Consider the following 18,501-nt stretch of genomic DNA (forward strand, 5'->3'; position numbering starts at 1 on the left):
CATAAGTAATTGCGCGGGATTCTAACAATATGCTGTACTGTACTTATTATAAAACACGTGTAGTGTAAGTAGGATCATTCATGAAAATATAAAGCGCGTAGATTAATTATCTTGAACATGAGAATCGATTACAAACATCAGTCTATTCACACACTCACGTGGGTAACACGCCACCAAGTGGCGCAAGGCGATATGGCCGTAATGACATAATTCCCATAGGCCATTGCGCGGGATTCTAACAACAACATTCTTTTACATTTTCATGCAAAAAGATTTCCAGCTCCGACATTTTACGTCAAGTTATTTACGATATTTAATTGTTCCGCGTAGTTGGATGTATTACATGTGATGATAGCTGTTTCCCGATAATCATGGTTTGACCCCATAGCGTAGAGCAATAGTCTGTGGGTATGTGTACCCCACCGCCGACTGCTTTACGTTATCGCTTCTCGGCCTTTTGGCTAAGATCAAGTGTAGTATCTGTTCTTATCAGTTTAATATCTGATACGTACCACATTGTGGTACCTTATATTAAATTGATTTTTGGGACAGGGAGATGGAATAGGGGCTTGCTCCGTCCACTCCGCGCATCAACCCGGTATTGCAGTACCTCCGGGAATGGTGCACCTCCCCGCTTGGGGAGGGAAAATATAAAAAAAATAGATTTCAGCCTAGTATTTTCCACTGTTTTTTTGTTACCAGACATTTCCGGCTACGTCAAGCATAAATTCTGTCTTTTCTCCATGGAATTCTCATCTACAGCACAATGGAATCACCGATCTTGTAGATATTGACCCCAAATGTATGATTAACCTCATATTTTGTTGTTGGTTTTCTTATGCACGTCTTTCTGAGCGTCCGGTTCTATATTAAACTTTATTCGATGAACACGTAGAAACCAGTGGTATTATCGATGTCCGATTGCATATTAATTCAGTGAGTATAATAATAGGTTTCTACCCTTTTATCAGGCAACAAAACTGATACCATTTTTTAACACCATGTGAGACTGGGCTCTAAGAAAAGCTGTCTCAAGGAAAGTGTATACATTATCAGTGTTGTCTTTTTGTTTGCATTTTGACCGCAAGTGTTGTGGTTAATGCAAACATGATCCCTTGTAAAAAAAAGTATCAGTTTTGTTGCCAGATAAAAGGGTAAAAACCTATTATTATATCTTGCTACTGGCAAAGGAGGTCTCATAATGTTAATTCTGTGAGTGTAAATAAAACATTTTCGGGGTAATGGAGCTTTACTCCCTCGCTCTCCAGAATGTATATTTTATTTGCATTGTTTTTAACACGGGCCTTTTGTCAATATACTGCTGGATGAAGGCCTCACTTAGCCTCCCAAATTACATCAGCAGACTTGCTACTGGTCTCACACCCTCCGATCTGTTTTTACCCCATTGTCACTCAACCCATCAATCTCACCGACACTGTCACCACATCCATCACACGCAACACACCGATACACTTTGCGTGTTGAACTTCTTTCGCACCGTACGTAGCCAACCTAAACACAAAAGCAGTTTATCAAACAATGGAACCTCCCATTTTCATTATTTTCCTCCAGTCTACAATATTCTACAATATCATATTATTCGTTTCATAAGTCTATACCCGTGTTACCTGCAGCTTAAAAAGTAATCGCAGTCGTGTATGTCAAAAAGCGACATTTTTTTTGGTGGGGGTGTTGAAAACATTTATGGTCCCATTACGACCAGCATCTTCTCCATCACGCGCCTATACAACGCAACAGATTTCAAAGACAGAGACACACAGGGTAGCCGGCCGGCAGCAGCCAGAGGCAACGCATGTAGCGGGCAGGAGCGATGGAGCCGGCTCACGCCTCTTCTAGCCTCACCAAGACCGCTGTCAGCTGAAGTTGAGTGGAGCAGATGCGCTGTGCGGACGTGGAATGGGTGGTCTGTGTGTGTAGGGGCCGTAGGCGTGAGTGAAGTTCTGACTTGACGTCTATTATGCCTCTGGCTTTGTGGCCGTATTTTCTCTGGGGCGTGTGGCACCATTCGAGGGGCTGGTCTCACCATCTCTCTCGCTGCGTGTACGTTCATTTGTTTGCACTCACTGAATGTGTAAAATGCAAACTTTGACACAGAATTAAGATAAAGTAGGGCATCGGAATGCAATGGTCGTGTCTGCACTCATTGAATGAAGTTTAATAAAAGATCGGACACTCAAGAGTCAAGCTGATGATATAGTTGGACATCAGAATACACTGAATCGCGGCTCTGATAAAGTCGGTCATCAGTATAACATTCAAATACATTTTTTACACAGCGACCTAACATAGCAATCTGATCAACTAAATGAACAGATTCATATACGTAGAAATCTGGCATAAATGTTCGTTTATTGTTGTATACCCATTGAAGCGCGGAATGCGATTTAAGATTACATTTGACACTAATCAAGACGGCTGCCAGATCGACTTTGATCTGGCTCCGGATCGACTGAGCGGAATCGATAGAATTAGCCTCGATCCTCGATCCACAAAGAGCAGCATCCATGCGGCACGACTCGGATCGATGATTGTGCCCGAGTTGATCGAATTACAGCGCCCCTAGGCCAGCCCTAATCCAGCCGCCTCCCCCGCATCACCACCGCCAACATCATAACCATCGTCACCATTATCACCACTACTACCATCATCATCACCATCAGCACCACCAACCACCATCATCATCATCACCACTACCACCTCCATCATCATCATCACCATCACCACCACCATCATCATCACCTACACCACCTACATCATCATCATCACCACCACCACTACCTCCATCATCATCACCACCACCATCATCATCACCTACACCACCTACATCATCATCATCACCACCACCTCCATCATCATCACCACCACCACCTCCATCATCATCACCACCACCATCATCATCACCACCACCATCATCATCACCTACACCACCGACATCATCATCATCACCACCACCACCATCATCACCATCATCATCATCACCACCACCTCCATCATCATCATCACCACCTCCATCATCATCACCACCTCCATCATCATCATCATCATCACCACCTCCATCATCATCACCACCTCCATCATCATCATCATCATCACCACCTCCATCATTACCATCATCACCATCACCACCATCATCACCACCACCTCCATCATCACCACCTCCATCATCATCACCACCACCTCCATCATCACCATCATCATCACCACCACCTCCATCATCATCATCATCACCACCTCCATCATCACCACCTCCATCATCACCATCACCATCATCCCTCGGCCTCCCTAGGGGCCATCCATTTAGTACGTACGCATGGAGGGGGGGGGGGTCTACTGACAATGTAGGCATAGGAAACGGGGGGGGGGGGGTGAAGACTCGATAATAATTTGTCTACGTTGGCCTTCAAATGAGTTAGATAGTCCGGCGGTGGACTATCTGTTTGCTTAAACACGTTCATATTATTAATCATTGGTCGTTTTTGCGTGGATTAAATATGGGCCGTTCTATAGGATTCAGGAGGGGGGGGGGGCGGTGTAAAAAGTCCGCGTGCGTACAGGGAGGGGGGCTAGGGGTCAAGTTTGACAAATTGTTGCGGACCGACTCAATGATGTCCCCTGGCACCACTCAGCGCCATGCCCCTCCCCTCATCCCCCTCACTACCCCCTCACCCCGCCCCTCAGCCCCCTCACTCCCCCCTCACCCCGCCCCTCATCCCCATCACTACCCCCTCACCCCCCACAAACCCCCCATCACCCCGCCCCTCACCCCCCACAGACCCCCCCCATCACCCCGCCCCTCACCCCCACAGACCCCCCCCATCACCCCGCCCCTCACCCCCCCCATCACCCCGCCCCTCACCCCCCACAGACCCCCCCCATCACCCCGCCCCTCACCCCCACAGACCCCGCCCCTCACCCCCCCATCACCCCGCCCCTCACCCCCCACAGACCCCCCCCATCACCCCGCCTCCCCGAGCCGCCATTCCCCGTCTCGGCTGCTCACTGTCCCCCTCCCCCGTCTTTGTTGTCGCTCTCGGCGCTCCGTCCTCGCCGTCACTCGCGGGCCACCGAGCCGGGCACCGAGAGGGGTACCGAGAGGGGCACTGAGCCGGGCACTGAGCCGGGTACTGGAGACGACGCAGCCGCCGGAACCCCGAGCAGAGCGGTGAGCGAGATGGCGTGAGACGCACGCGCACTGTACGCGCGTGCGGGCCACAGTGCATCGCGCACTGTACACAGCATCGCGCACTGTACACGCAACGCATCGCGCACTGTACGCGCACTGTACACGCACTGTACACGCACGCATCGCGCACTGTACGCGCACTGCACACACACGCATCGCGCACTGTACGCGCACGCGTCGCGCACTGTACGCGCACGCATCGCGCACTGTACGCGCACTGTACGCACACGCATCGCGCACTGTACGCGGTTTAACAGCGGCGCCGCGCGTTCCAGTGCTGCTGCGCGTCTCGCGGGTGACCACAGCTGATTGGTATCGTACACTGCCGACATCACTGCACGTTCGTGTTGTACGCGGTGTGTGTGTGTGCACGGTACGCGGTGTGTACTCCTCTAATTAGAACTGCTTTTTGCGTTCCGTTTGCCGTCCGGTTCCCCTCCGCTCCCCCGCACATCGGATGAGCACGTTTGGCTACGCACGGTGCGAAAAGAAGTTTTACATCCAGCAGCATGCTTTGCTCGACCCACAGCTTCTCTTAACGCAGTACAACGCAGTTGTACGGTGCATTACCCTGCGCCGCGTTCCCTGCGGTACACGAAGCTACGTTGAAAGTGCTTTTACAGTGAACACCAATGCGGCTGAGCCCCCCCCCCAAGTGGTGCGAAATTCCACAATCCCATGACGGGAGCCATGTAGGGCCGGGGAAGCCTTGTTGCAGACCGCCCACAACGTAGTACTTGTATTATCGACCCCGGGAACATGATGTCTGTCATTCGTATGTATGGATCGGGCATTTGAGTCGTCGTTGTGCGTGGTGCTGCAGCGGTCTGTCGGCGCGGACGCTTGACTGAGAGCGTGGGGAGTGAACATCGCTTGGTCGCTGAGACGTGGTAAGTGACATTCACTCTCCGAATCGGTGCTCATTTTGTGAGCGAAGTTATTGTACTTGGTTAGATTTTTTTTTTCCCTTAGCAATGGGAGTTAATTGAGTGGTCGGCAGAGTGCCGAATCGATGTCTGTTTGCTTAATTTTTTCCTCGTGCGGTTCTATTGTGGGTTTTTTTTGTTGTTGTTGCGCTTTATTATTTTAGTGACCCGTGCTATGCCGGTCACTTAAATTCTCGCTTGGTTAAATTGGCTTTGTTGTGTTTTTGCTGTCCTTCCGCACCGCACCTCCGATCAGTACGGTTGGCTACGAACGCACAGTGCGAAAGACGCTTAAACGTACAAACAAAATACGCATTGAACTTTAAATTACTGTTGAGTGCAAATTATAGAGAGGGCCGCTGATGTGGAGTGGAGGCATAACCTCTGCTTCATAATAATCCACGTGTGGAGTCTCTGCAGCATTGAGTCTGGATATAGTGTTTTGAAGAGTGACCATGCACACCAGGTTGTTTTAGGCTATGGGACAATGTTGTTGCAGAGGGCAATGCAGCAAATTCCAATGTTGAACTGTTTTTTTTTTATTTTTACCCCCGTGTGGTGAATTATGGTCAAATAACTCCCATGACCCACACGACGTGGCATTGCCCTCATCCATAAGTGACTTGATGAAAGGGCCGTGCGTGTTCATGTACAGGCCCTGCACATCGATAAAGCCAGAGCCGTCCAGAGGGTACACTGAATCGGGGGTGGCATGCCCTGGGCCCCGCGCTTTAGGGGGGGGGGGGGCACGCTATGACTTCACGGTGTCGGATGTAATACTTCCGGTTTAGTTTAAAGGTGTCGGGGGGGGGGGCAATTGGGCCCCGCATCCCCCTATGGACGGCCCTGCCCATACAATACGCTTGGTGTATATGTAGTGGCAGCTCACAGCAGCCCTGCCTAACAGCAGGTCACGTGATAGACCAGAGAGAGGGATCTAGGGGAAGGGTCACGGAAGGGGCACATCGAGAACCCGCTCGGAGGTTCCAGAAAGGGGCGTGGCCGGGGGCGTGGCCGGGGGCGTAGCCAAGCCACGCTGACAGTATAAAAGAGGGGCCCCTTGAGGGGACCTCGGGGCTGTCGTGTGGAGTGGGGTCCCCATCGTGCTGCTGCTGCTGGAGTCTTCACCGTCGTCTCTGTCTTCACCATCTCGGTGTCACCAGTGAGGCAGTCGACCAGCTGTCCTGGTAGACTGCCTGACTGATTGGGAACCGTAGTCACTAAGTGTTCACTGTCAGGCCGTGTTAGTAAACAGAGTGCCTCCTACTCTTAGTGTCTCTGAGTCAGTCACTACACATACACAGCTTCGCGTGGGCATTCTCTTTGTTGAATTTGCAAAAAATACCCCCCAAAATATGATACCTGATAATGTTTTTATAAAGTCACTTGGTTCTCGCATGTTTGACTCAATGAGATTTCATTGGCGTGTGCTCATACATGTGTTTGTGTGTTTACAGGACCGCCGTGCCACGTGCAATCATGAGCCTAAGCAGCGATGAAGTCAATTTCTTGGTTTACCGTTATCTGCAGGAGTCGGGTGAGCATGGGCAATGGGCTATGCAGGGTTTCCTTGGAAGAAAATGAGTATCATGGGAGATACAGGGGTCTTCCATTCCAAGCATAGGGATGTTTCCACCAAACAGGGGTCTCCAGGACTAAACGCACGTCTCCGAGGATGGACTGGGGGGTCTCTGACGAGGTTATGCGTCAGTGGGCTCAGTAAGATCTCGCCAGCCTGAGCGGATTATTTCCCGGCAGCTGTGTACCCATACCCAGCAGCATGGGGAAAACTTGGCAGCGTATTTAATGACATGCGAAGTCTGATCACAGTCATCTTTTACGGTCTCCCCAGTTCAGCCTCTAGGGTATTATTTCCATCATCAGCTGTATACGGGCTCATTCTGTGCCACACTTCAGGTATTTGAGTCTGCACAAATTTGGCAGTAGACCTTGTCTGGCTTGAGCCATGCTTGAGCCATGCCAAAATCCCTCCTGAGATGTGTGCAAACTGCTGGCCAACTACAAGAAACGTCTGACCTCTGTGATTGCCAACAAGGGTTTTGGCACCAAGTACTAAGTCATGTTTTGCAGAGGGGTCAAATACTTATTTCCCTCATTAAAATGCCAATCAATTTATAACATTTTTGACATGCGTTTTTCTGGATTTTGTTGTTGTTATTCTGTCTCTCACTGTTCAAATAAACCTACCATTAAACTTATAGACTGATCATTTCTTTGTCAGTGGGCAAACGTACAAAATCAGCAGGGGATCAAATACTTTTTTCCCCTCACTGTATATATATGGAGATGGAGCACTGCCAAAATGGTTTACCAACATATCTACTTCCCAAGTCATCACAGCCCCACGTGGATTCGTGCCCACAACAATTGCCACCTTGCCCGGGTTCAGACACAAAAATTGCTTGGGGTTTTTTTGTTGTTGTTGTTGCTCTTGTTGGCGCTTTAGCCAGACCCTGCCGACGTTGGCGGGTTAGAACGCGCGAGCGTTGAAACGAGCCGCTGATCTCGGCCCACGTGTCGCGGCGCAGGCTTCTCGCACTCGGCGTTCTCCTTCGGCATGGAGAGCCGCGTGAGCCGCGCCAGCATCAACGGTGCCCTCGTGCCCCCCGCCGCGCTCGTGTCCGTGCTGCAGAAGGGCCTGCAGTACGTTGAGGCCGACATGTCCGTCAGCGAGGTGGGTGTGGCATTGGTGGGCGGGTGGTGGGCCGGTGGTGGCATTGGTGGGCGGGGGGGGGGGGGCGGCGCATGCTGTGCCTTCGCAGCACGTGTCTCATGATGTCATCGTAATCGCGTGATCAGTGTGGGAGTGTGTGATGAATCTTTTCGTGACTGTGATCAATGTGTGATCAATGTGTGACTAATCAGTGTTCGAGCGCATTCTGTAATTTTGTTTAGATTATTGACGTTATTTAGCTGCTCTCAATTTCCACGTAAGCCACTTTGGTGAGCTTTTGTGGCCAGGTTACTTTTGAAAAAGAAGCTAATAGCTTAGTGGACTTTACCTGGTAAGATAAAAAATTGTTTAGTTTTTTGTTGTATATATTTTTTTAAAAGTGATTTGTTTACTTTTCTTATGCTTTGTACTTCTATAATGTTTTTTGTGTAGTTGTAACGTTCTGACCTGCCCCTACTGGACTTCTGTGAAAAAGAGCTTTATAGCTCATCGGATTCCTCCAGTATAAATAAGTATTCGGATTCTGAATGTGGGACTGTGTGATCAATGTGTGCCTGTGATCAATGTGTGACTGAAACTAATGTGCGACTGTGTGGTTAATGTGATAAATGTACAATGTTGTAGACTGTAAGATTTCATTAATGTTCTGCTACATCAGTCTCTGTATAACTGGGTTTCAAGTCCTGCACCGAATATTGCTGCTTGCTCACTACCACCTATCCCTCATTCCTAAAGCAACCCTGCTAGGCTCTTCCTGGTGTTACTCAGCATGTAAGCAATATCATCGATACCATTTTGAGAATATCCAAACGTCCACACATTTCTCAAACATTCATAACTTTATAAACAAGTGATGCCACCATCTCCCACTAAAATAAACATGTTCAGTAATTTCAGCGGCTCTGCCCGGGGAAAAAAATAATGTCAGAACTTTAAAGAAGGTTAAGTTGAAGATGCGGACCATCACATTTAAAGGGTAACACTTGAGCACACTTCACCCAATCTCTTCTGAAAGGTTGAGGCACCATCCGTTCCATTTGTTACTTGATCTCAGCCCCTCGCCCTTTCTTCGCATGCCAGCTCTCCTCACCGCACACGTCTCTCTCGCTCCCTTCCCTCCAGGCACAGCAAAACATCATGCAACCCTACGATGAATGTCAAGGCCCATGTACACTCGGCTAGCCAACGTTCCTTCATTCATTTCAGTGCTCTGGGCATCTCTTCACGTCCTCCCCTTAATGATTATTTTTGTCCAATTACTCGAAGCACATGGTGCTTACTGTAACTTGTTCTGTTCTCGTTTTTCTTGCTGCCTCTGTTGACCTGTTTAATTAAATTTCACCAGTGATGAAATGTTTAAACCGAGCATATATTGCCGTGGACTCCCATGATAAGAAAACACGTTATTTGGTTATGCTGCTGCTGTGTTGGCAGTGGTGCTCAAGCAAAATTAACAAATAAAACTCAATTCATGCGCTATGAAGAAGGATCATTGCCTGAAACGTCATCTATTATATATTTTTTTATTTTACGGCCTCCGTTTTATTGCTAAGAATAGGGCATCTGATTACTATTGATGTAAAAAATATAGAAGAGGTAATCGAATACCATTAACACTGTTGTTAAATCTGATTACAACTGTTAATCACGATGAAGATGCAAGCACCATTGCACACGTGTTGAGTAAACACACGGCTAGCGCGCCGCGCTACGAACCCTGCGACCTGACTTCAATTTCCATTTTGGGCTTCCACCTAGGTCATCTCGGCCTCAAATTAATATCTGCTGCGATGTGTAAACCTCCGCTTGGAAGATGAAGGTGGCTGGATGTGGTGCTGGCCCACCCGCCCACCCTCTCGCGTGCTGCGCCTGCGCCGGCCTTCATAACTGCTACTCGCTCAACAGCACGCTCCCCCGACAGTCTCTCGAAGGCTACACGGGGAATCTTTGTCTTCGCATTAAGCACAAACGCGTTGGCCCGACGTGTCCCCGCCCTCTCCAGGACGGCTCGGCGTTCCGCCCCATCGAGCTGCTCTCCCTGGTGGACGCCGTGATGCCGGCTGTCGTGTCGTCGCGCCCCCACGCCTACCGCCCCAGCAGCCAGCAGCCGGGGACGCCCCCCAAGAACGGGGGCGGCCCGCCGATGAACGGGGTTGACGACTACGGGGCGCACGCTCTCGGCGGTGAGCGCGCGAGCGAGCGAGCGAGCGATACGTTGGTGGCGGCGTCGGCGAGCGGCGCGGCCTCGCCGCGGCCGGCGGGCCGAGTGCCGCGCCACGAGCGTTCCATCGCCGCAGGGTTGGCCTCGACGCCGACGGTGCCCGCTGGCCCAAGGCTTGGATGATTTGGGTAGCGGTGAGGCTTGTGTTCTCGGCCGTACATGTCGCGGCCTTCATCTAAAATTGTATGGATTTATACCGCGCCTTATTTCATGGTGCTTTTTTACAACAATAATGCAGTTGTACGCGAGATGACAGTGGGGTTGGTAGTGATCGGGATAGTGATAGGGGGGTAGAGGTAGTGATAGGATTAGTGATAGTAGTTGGGGTAGTGTTAGGGGTTGGGATGGGGCCTGGTCGTAGCTGGGGGGGGCGGGGGCAGGGAGTAGCCGTAGCAGGATGGGCAAAGGATAGGAGATGACGATGATGGGGTTTCATAAATGAAACTGCTATCCACATTCTGGAAGCAGCCGTTAGTTCTCCTGGTCGTCGCTCGAAAACGTGTGTGTGTTGTATCCTGAGCAGTGTTCATGTTAATGAAACGGGTGACGAAAATGTTTGTTTTGGATGATTGTGATTTGTAATGTTGTGGTACGCTAGGACCTGCAGGTGTTAGTCTCCTCTAAGCTCCGTGTGTGTGCGTACATGTTCATAATTATTGTTGGGAGTGGTAGTTGCAGCTGTTAGAATGATTCCCGCTCACGGCCAACATCGGTGATGATTATCTGAACCGGTCCTGGGCCTCCCCTAGGTCGACACAAACCTCAAATGAGTACCTGAAGGGGTGTGTAAACATCTCCACTGAGGAGACAAAGGCGGCCGGGCGTGGTGCTTGGCCACCCCACCCCCTCGTGTGCCGTGCCGGCCTTCATAGGTGCTCACTAACAGCACTTGCCCCAACATTCTGTTCAGGTTCTACGGGGGATCTTTGTCTTTGTGTGTGATTGCCCTGCGCTGTGTCCTTCCCTGCACCCGTGGCCACCTGTACGCCCGTGCTGCCCCTCCACCCCTCCAGAGCCGCTGGTGGATGGGCCTGACGAGGGCTCGGTGCAGCTGTTGAACAAGGTGTCCGTGCTGCGCGGGCACGAGTCCGAGGTGTTCATCTGCTCCTGGAACCCGGCCCTGGACCTGCTCGCCTCTGGGTACGATTGGACTCTCCCGCCACGCGACTCACGAGCTCTAGCGGCGGTATTTTTTCACAGACGAGTGCCTGGCTGGCAGACAACACGGGTGTCCGTGATGTCACAGGTTACCCGATGGTGCACCACGGCGGTGAGAGGGGCGCCAAGGAGGTGAGGTGTTAACTGCCTCGCCTAGTATACAGGAGGTCGTGGGTTCGATCCCGACCCTGGCACCTGCTGCTGTATATTTGGAGTTTGTGTGTCTCTCTCATCATCACGGTGGCTAGGAGATGTTAACTACCTCGCCTGGTGTACAGGAGGTCGTGGGTTCGATCCCGACCCTGACGCCTGCTGCTGTATATTTGGAGTGTGCGTGTCTCTCTCATCATCATCACGGTGGCTAGGAGATGTTAACTACCTCGCCTGGTGTACAGGAGGTCGTGGGTTCGATCGCGACCCTGACACCTGGTGTATATTAGGAGTTTGCGTGTTCCGTCCGTGGTCGTGTGGATTTTTCTCTGGGTCCTTGGGATTTTCTTTCCACATTTAGAAACGTGGGTGAAGAGTATTTGGCTGCTATCAAATTTCCACGTGATGAGCCACTTCATTGAGCTATCATTTGTGGCCAGGTCGCTTCTGAAAAAGAACTGTACGGCTCAGTGGGTCTTACCTGGTAAAATAAAAAAAATAGTTCAGTTTGGTTTGGTTAATCTTTCTCAGCATTTTTATGTTGAATTATAAAACATAAAAAAATAAATGTTTACCTGCAAACTACGTTGAGTGGAATGAAAACAAATGTCCCAATCCTTTGATTTCTTGAAATTGAAAATATTTTCATACTTCAATATATTGGCAGGATCAAAATGTACTTCTTATTGCAATGGAGGCTCATTTATAATTATTGAATCGGTTACCGTTGTGTGTTTGGAAGACTCGCGGCAGGGCTCACGTTGCGTGAACTGCAGTTGAAGAATGTTTAAGCTAATCTTTATCCTACTGGAAAACACAGCAGAGCACAAAAACAACAACGAAAACGTGAAATACAATTACCAGAAACTGATGTGGCGATAATGGTCGTGGAAAGTTATGTCATGCCAACAAGTCGGAGTATAGCTGACAGTGGTTTCGGAATACATGCGGTCCCCTCTTATATGACGTCACAATGCGTTCTTGGTAACCCCGTTGTAAATCGGATCGTCGTAAATCAGACCCCCGTTTCCCATAGACCGTAGAAACAGTAGACGTCACTTGTGGGTGTATTTTTCCTCGTCAGCCGTATCTAACGGGGTTTAATAGGTATAGATCCACGCAAACATTTGAGAATAACAAAAGCTCCACCCCAAGTCGCATCGAAAACGTGTTCAGAGTCGTGCTGGAAGATGTGTCGTAAATCAAGCTTCTGCGTCGTAAATTGATCCATCGTGGCGTTATATAAACGTTTTAAATGTTGATTGTCGTAAATTGATCCATCGTGGCGTTATATAAACGTTTTAAATGTTGATTGTCGTAAACCAGACCGTCGTAAACTGGAGACCCGCCTACATCGCGTTTAAAAACGTCGCGCGCACATGGTGGCTTAAACAATAAATGTTTACTTCCCGGAAATTAACACCTTGACATGACACCATTGCTGTGCCAGGTCAGGTGACTCTACAGCCAGAATCTGGGATGTGCGCGAGGGCCCGGGAGGGGCGCCGGCGGAGGGCTCCAGCCAGCTGGTGCTGCGCCACTGCATCCATGAGGGCGGCCAGGACGTGCCCAGCAACAAGGACGTGACATCGCTCGACTGGAACGTGCGTGTGTCGCTCGCGACCTCTCTCCTGCTGCCGGATGGTGGCGCCCCCTGCCTGCGCCAGTCGCCTGGCAGTGCTGGCTGTAAACGCAGAGCGTGGGACGTCGTACCAAAATTGATTTTGATTAAAATGGAACACGTGGGCATCGCTGTATTGGAGTGTCATGTTCGTCACGTGACGGATTTATCAGCTGCCTGTGTTAGGCGGAGGAGGGTGCACGACACACATTCTATGAACGCGATCTGAGCCAAATATCAGTTACGAGTCATTGTTAGGTGGTTGTGGATCGCTCTGCAGCATCACCGGTACGCCGAAGCAATGATAGTGTCGCGTTTGTTCACGTGACAACTTTTTTTAATCTGGCCGTGTCGGGTGGACACACGTTGGCATTTTACCCGCATGGCGATCTGACCCAAAACTCAATTTCGAATCAATCGGTCGACTGTTATTACAATCAAATAGTTGTGCTTATGACCGCGGAGTGGAACAAGCAACTCAACACATGGATCAGCAGCTGCCTGCCCATCAACACCGTTAAGCACCGGCACCCAAAGCTTGCAGCCATTGCTGTCGAATGGCCCTGAACAAGCGAGACATTGGATTTTATGCGTTGTGTTGCTGTTCCAAACATCAACAGGTCCTTGTCTGTGCAAGAGTCCGCGCGAAAGAATATGGAGATTGCAACCGATCTCGCGCTGATATTCTTTATATTTGTCTCAACTTTGAACTGGTTTTTGTTTAAAAAAAAAATACATTCTAAAGCTCACGCGGTAAGCCACTGGTCTTTGTCAGTCGGACCCTCGTGTGTTTTTTCACAACGTTTTTTCATCGCTCTATTTTTGCAGCGGGGAGGCAACTTGGTGTGTCCGGAGAGAACCCACAGATTTTGGCGTGGCGTTCGGTGGTGTCGCAGAGGCGTGCGCTAGGCACAGACGTGTGCAGTATGCGCGCGCCGGTTTAGGCCGAGACCTCTGCTGATCAATATGCGTCGCTGTGTTTGTAGAGCGAAGGAACGCTGCTGGCCACTGGCTCCTATGACGGGTTCGCCCGGATCTGGACGAAGGACGGTGAGTTTTAGGCGATTGCCCCAGTTTCGAGGCCTGCCCGGATCTTCCTTTTTGACCCAATAGCCAACCAAACCCCGTGACCCACTTCTACAACGCCAATTTTACCTGCAATTTGACCCGACCCGCTTTCATTAGACCCACATTCTAACCTGACCCGCTTTCATGTGACCCACATCCTGATCCGACCCGACCCACTTTCATCGGACGCGCAACAAAGCTTAGAATGTTTTTTGTTCAATAACAGTATCCGTCTTTATTCATATTCTTAGTTCTTTCGGTAAAGTCACGTTAAAGGGAAACAACAAAATAATAAATTATATATAAAACAATAAAAATTCTCACGACGTTTCGACCATAACACAAACGGTCGTCTTCAGGTGTTTGTGTTATGGTCGAAACGTCATGAGAATTTTTATTGTTTTATATATAATTTTGTTGTTTCCCTTTAACGTGACTTTACCGAAAGAACTAAGAATATGAATTACTGCAGTCACGAAAGCTTTAAATCAAAATTTAAGTATCCGTCTTTGTTTGGACGCTGGGTTATTTTCGCACCGTCACGTACGGTAACATGTACAGAAACCCATAATCGTGTTGCTCCATCGTGAACATGACGCGACTCGCACGCAAACTAAAAGCCACAGAGTTGTGCCTTCCACACGACCCAAAAACAGGCTGGCGCTGTGGTCCAACCCGCCCATGCCCCCGGCTACCCGGCCCGATGCTGGAGCTGACGACCGTTGAGACCGTGTGTCGTAATACATTGATTAGTAGATTTTCAATTGGCGCTATTCTATGAACGCGATTCGATTACCCAAGGCGCTACGCTTGGCAGCCTGGTATAGTCCGCTGGTCATGTTGCAATGTGTTTTTTTTTCTTCCAAATCGAGTAATTTCTTCATTCATGTCATGAGACATAGACGAACATGTCCAACCAGTGAAGATGAAACCTAAATATGGTAGGGGGGGGTGGGGGGGGAGTGACTTATGATTCACACTTTCCCACACCCTCCGATTGGCAGTCTGGAAGCAGCCGAGCTAAAGCAGGAACTTTGTATCCGTGTTCGATTCCCGCTCACGGCCAACACCAGTGACGAGTTTATTAACTGATGCCGTGCATCACTTAGGTCGACTCTTGCCTCAGATGAGTACATAGTGTGGTGTGTAAATATCAGCGTTGGGGAGACAAAGGTGGCTGGGAATGGTGCTGGGAACGCTAACCCCTTGTGTGCCATGCTGGCATTCATAGATGCTCGCTTGCAACACTTGCCCCAACAGTCTGTTGAAGACTAGACAGGGAGAGCTTTGTGTTTGTGTGTTTGGCGGTTGTTGTGCGGAGCGGGAATGAAGTTTCTTAGCGCACTGTGCTATGAACCCGGTGACCCGAGTTCAATTCGAGTTCATGACTAACAACAGTGGTGAATGTTTGATCCATTCCTGGTCATCTCCAAAGTCAGCTCAGCCTTAAATGAGTACCTGGTGCGATGTGTAAACATCAGCACTAGCGAGACACAGGCAGCCAGGCTCGATTCAGGCCACGCCACCACCTCGAGTGACATTCTGGCCTTCGTAGATGCTCACTAACAACGCATGCTTCAACAGTCTGTTAAGGCTATACGGGGGACCTATGTGTGTCTTGTGCGTGTTTGTAGGTAACCTTTCGAGCACACTGGGGCAACACAAAGGCCCCATTTTCGCCCTCAAGTGGAACAAAGAGGGGAACTACATTCTGAGTGCTGGTGTGGACAAGGTGAGGACTCTTGTCTCCCCCACTATAGCTCTAACTCGGCAACACATATGCCTACAATAACACCACCTAAGCCCTGGTGAAATACAATTCGTGTCAACTTACAGCTATTATTCGCGACTACGTTATGAATGCACTTAGTGAATGGACTACATATGTACTCAAATTACCGCAGGCATTTACAGTTATATCACTTGAAACCAAAGTGAACGCATTATCTCATGTTGACATTACTCATGCCATGACAGTATTGCCAATGTTGCTTGAAAACGCATGTGAAATGATCACCGAGGTCTCCTCGCCATTGGAATGTGGAATTGTCAGCGCTGGCTCATCGCTCGCGTGGTCTCGTTTTCAGGACGGCCCTGCTTGCGTGCTTCCTGACCAATTCTGTTTTTTGAGCGTGGCAGGGTGGGGGGAGGCAATTCCACACACACCCACGCGAATTGCTCTCATAATGCCGTCAGAAATCTACGCTCCCCGCCCAGTCTGCAAGATGCCTGCAAACAAACGACTCGTTGCGGGACATTTTCAGCGACAATGCGTAAATGTAAACACTCGTAAATGATTGGAGCGTGTATGTGTGTGTGTGTATACTGAACTTACTTTGCACCTTACGTAGCCAAACGTGCTAATTGGATGTGTGGGAACTTGATTGGAGGTGCGGGAAGCTAAGTGGAGGTGCGGGAAGCTAAGTGGAGGTGTGGTGTGAAGCTAAGTGGAGGTGTGGTGTGAAGCTAAGCGGAGGTGTGGTGTGAAGCTAACTGGAGGTGTGGTGTGAAGCTAAGTGGAGGTGCAGGAAGCTAACTGGAGGTGTGGTGGGAAGCTAACTGGAGGTGTGGTGTGAAGCTAAGTGGTGGAGCTGGAAGCTAAGTGGAGGTGTGGTGTGAAGCTAAGTGGAGGTGTGGTGTGAAGCTAAGTGGAGGTGCAGGAAGCTAACTGGAGGTGTGGTGTGAAGCTAAGTGGTGGAGCTGGAAGCTAAGTGGAGGTGTGGTGTGAAGCTAAGTGGAGGTGTGGTGTGAAGCTAAGTGGAGGTGTGGTGTGAAGCTAAGTGGAGGTGCAGGAAGCTAACTGGAGGTGTGGTGTGAAGCTAAGTGGAGGTGCAGGAAGCTAGGCGGAGGTTGCCGGAGTGTCCATCCACGAGAGGCGGCGTGAACGCGAGCGGTGTGAGACGTGGTGGCGCGTGCCGTGTGTCTCTCTCGCCCCTCGCTCTCAGACGACCATCATCTGGGACGCACAGACAGGAGAAGCCAAGCAGCAGTTTCCGTTCCACTCGGGTAAATCCTCGCGTGCCGTGACCACGCCGCCAACGGCATCACCGTGCCGGTGCCGGAGACTTAATCACTCTGACCTGTTCTCCTAACTGTCACCCCAACTACACCACCGCTTTTAATAACCCTCCTCTTTATTTTAACCACTATCATCTTATGTACAATTTATTAAGGTGCTATGTTCAATGTATGTAAGATAAGAAACGATCAATTGTGTTTATTTACTGATCTGTTATTAATTCACTTGGTGACCTCGCTGCACGTGAGCTGCTTCAAACACCGCAGGCATTCACAGTTGGTATCAGTTGAGGCCAAAGTGAACGGCACCACCTGATGTTTGCATGAATCGTGCCACAAAGGGAGTACCAATATGTTGAAAAAACTATCGGCTTTACCCTTTCCGGTAATAATGCAGGGATTCATATTCTTGGTTCTTTCGGTAAAGTCACGTAGAAGGGAAATAATAAAATAATAAAATTCTCACGACGTTTCAGCCACAACGCAATCAGCCGTCCTCAGGTGAAGAACAGGGCTGTCGGAAAGACAGCGTCCTACTGAACACTGCTAAGCTTGGCAGCGAGGAGCAGAGAGCGCCTTGACAAAGGAGTTTACATATCAACAGAGGAATTTAGCATATTGACGCTAAAGAACTGCAATTACCCTACTACCATACAATAGACCGATGTGAAAAAACTAAATATAAACTACATCAATATAATCAATGTACTCAATATACTTTTCAATAACCTGGGCTGTTCACATTAAGTAACTGGGTATAAACTTCACTATATAATGACTACCATATAGTGAACCGATAAAAAACTGCAGTCACGAAAGCTTTAAATCGAAATTTAATACAGGGGGTGTTAAGATGTTCAAACACCACATAGACACCTATTGCAAGGCATCATCAAGTCTGCATTAACTCCACATACTTGTGGGAAAAACATGTAAACAATGATGTTATGCATATTCTTGGTTCTTTCGGTAAAGTCACGTAGAAGGGAAACAATAAAATAATTAAAATATAAAGCAATAAATAATATAAATAAAACATTATATTTATTGTTTTATATTTTTTAAATATAAAACAATGAATAATATAAATAAAACAATATTTATTGTTTTATATTTTCATTATTTTATTGTTTCCCTTCTACGTGACTTTACCGAAAGAACCAAGAATATGAATCCCTGCAGTCACGAAAGCTTTAAATCAAAATTATGTTATGCATTGTCTTGGAACCTGATTGGCCAACACCAGAGATTGCCTCCTTTTATGGTCTCACCGGTGTTAGACGAGAGGACGCCAATAGGCGAACAGTACGAAGGCGATCTTAACACCTCCTGTATTATTGCCGGAAAGGGTAAAGCCCATTCTGTTTTAATCATCTTGATATCGGTAGTATCAATGTTCCTACGTGTGTAAAATGATGAGTGAGATTCCCTCGCCATGGG

The 18,501-nt window shown here is 48.9% G+C and overlaps 1 protein-coding gene and 1 non-coding gene across 3 annotated transcripts in view; both read left to right on the forward strand.

The window, feature by feature from the left end:
* Positions 1 to 441: 441 nt before the first annotated feature.
* LOC116952640 (U2 spliceosomal RNA) lies at positions 442 to 632 on the forward strand. Its single transcript, XR_004404484.1, has one exon. It is a non-coding gene; the product is annotated as a U2 spliceosomal RNA (small nuclear RNA).
* A 3,339-nt stretch (positions 633 to 3,971) lies between these two features.
* LOC116952451 (F-box-like/WD repeat-containing protein TBL1XR1) overlaps positions 3,972 to 18,501 on the forward strand; it is a 32,961-nt gene continuing 18,431 nt past the window's right edge. The window contains exons 1-10 of one of the 2 annotated variants that reach the window (XM_032971809.2): positions 3,972 to 4,183; positions 5,028 to 5,094; positions 6,588 to 6,667; positions 7,680 to 7,825; positions 9,828 to 10,008; positions 11,060 to 11,186; positions 12,805 to 12,958; positions 13,962 to 14,025; positions 15,678 to 15,775; positions 16,989 to 17,049. In XM_032971809.2, the coding sequence (XP_032827700.1) occupies positions 6,610 to 6,667; positions 7,680 to 7,825; positions 9,828 to 10,008; positions 11,060 to 11,186; positions 12,805 to 12,958; positions 13,962 to 14,025; positions 15,678 to 15,775; positions 16,989 to 17,049 (889 nt within the window). In that variant the 5' untranslated portion in view covers positions 3,972 to 4,183; positions 5,028 to 5,094; positions 6,588 to 6,609. Of the gene's footprint in view, positions 4,184 to 4,412; positions 4,517 to 5,027; positions 5,095 to 6,587; positions 6,668 to 7,679; positions 7,826 to 9,827; positions 10,009 to 11,059; positions 11,187 to 12,804; positions 12,959 to 13,961; positions 14,026 to 15,677; positions 15,776 to 16,988; positions 17,050 to 18,501 lie in introns of those variants that run through there. The other variant, XM_032971810.2, reaches the window with a different exon arrangement.

The sequence above is a fragment of the Petromyzon marinus genome, chromosome 47, assembly GCF_048934315.1.
Source record: "Petromyzon marinus isolate PM22_M1 ecotype Great Lakes invasive population chromosome 47, UKy_Petmar_22M1.pri1.0, whole genome shotgun sequence".
In the NCBI taxonomy this organism is placed as follows: Eukaryota; Metazoa; Chordata; class Hyperoartia; order Petromyzontiformes; family Petromyzontidae; genus Petromyzon; species Petromyzon marinus.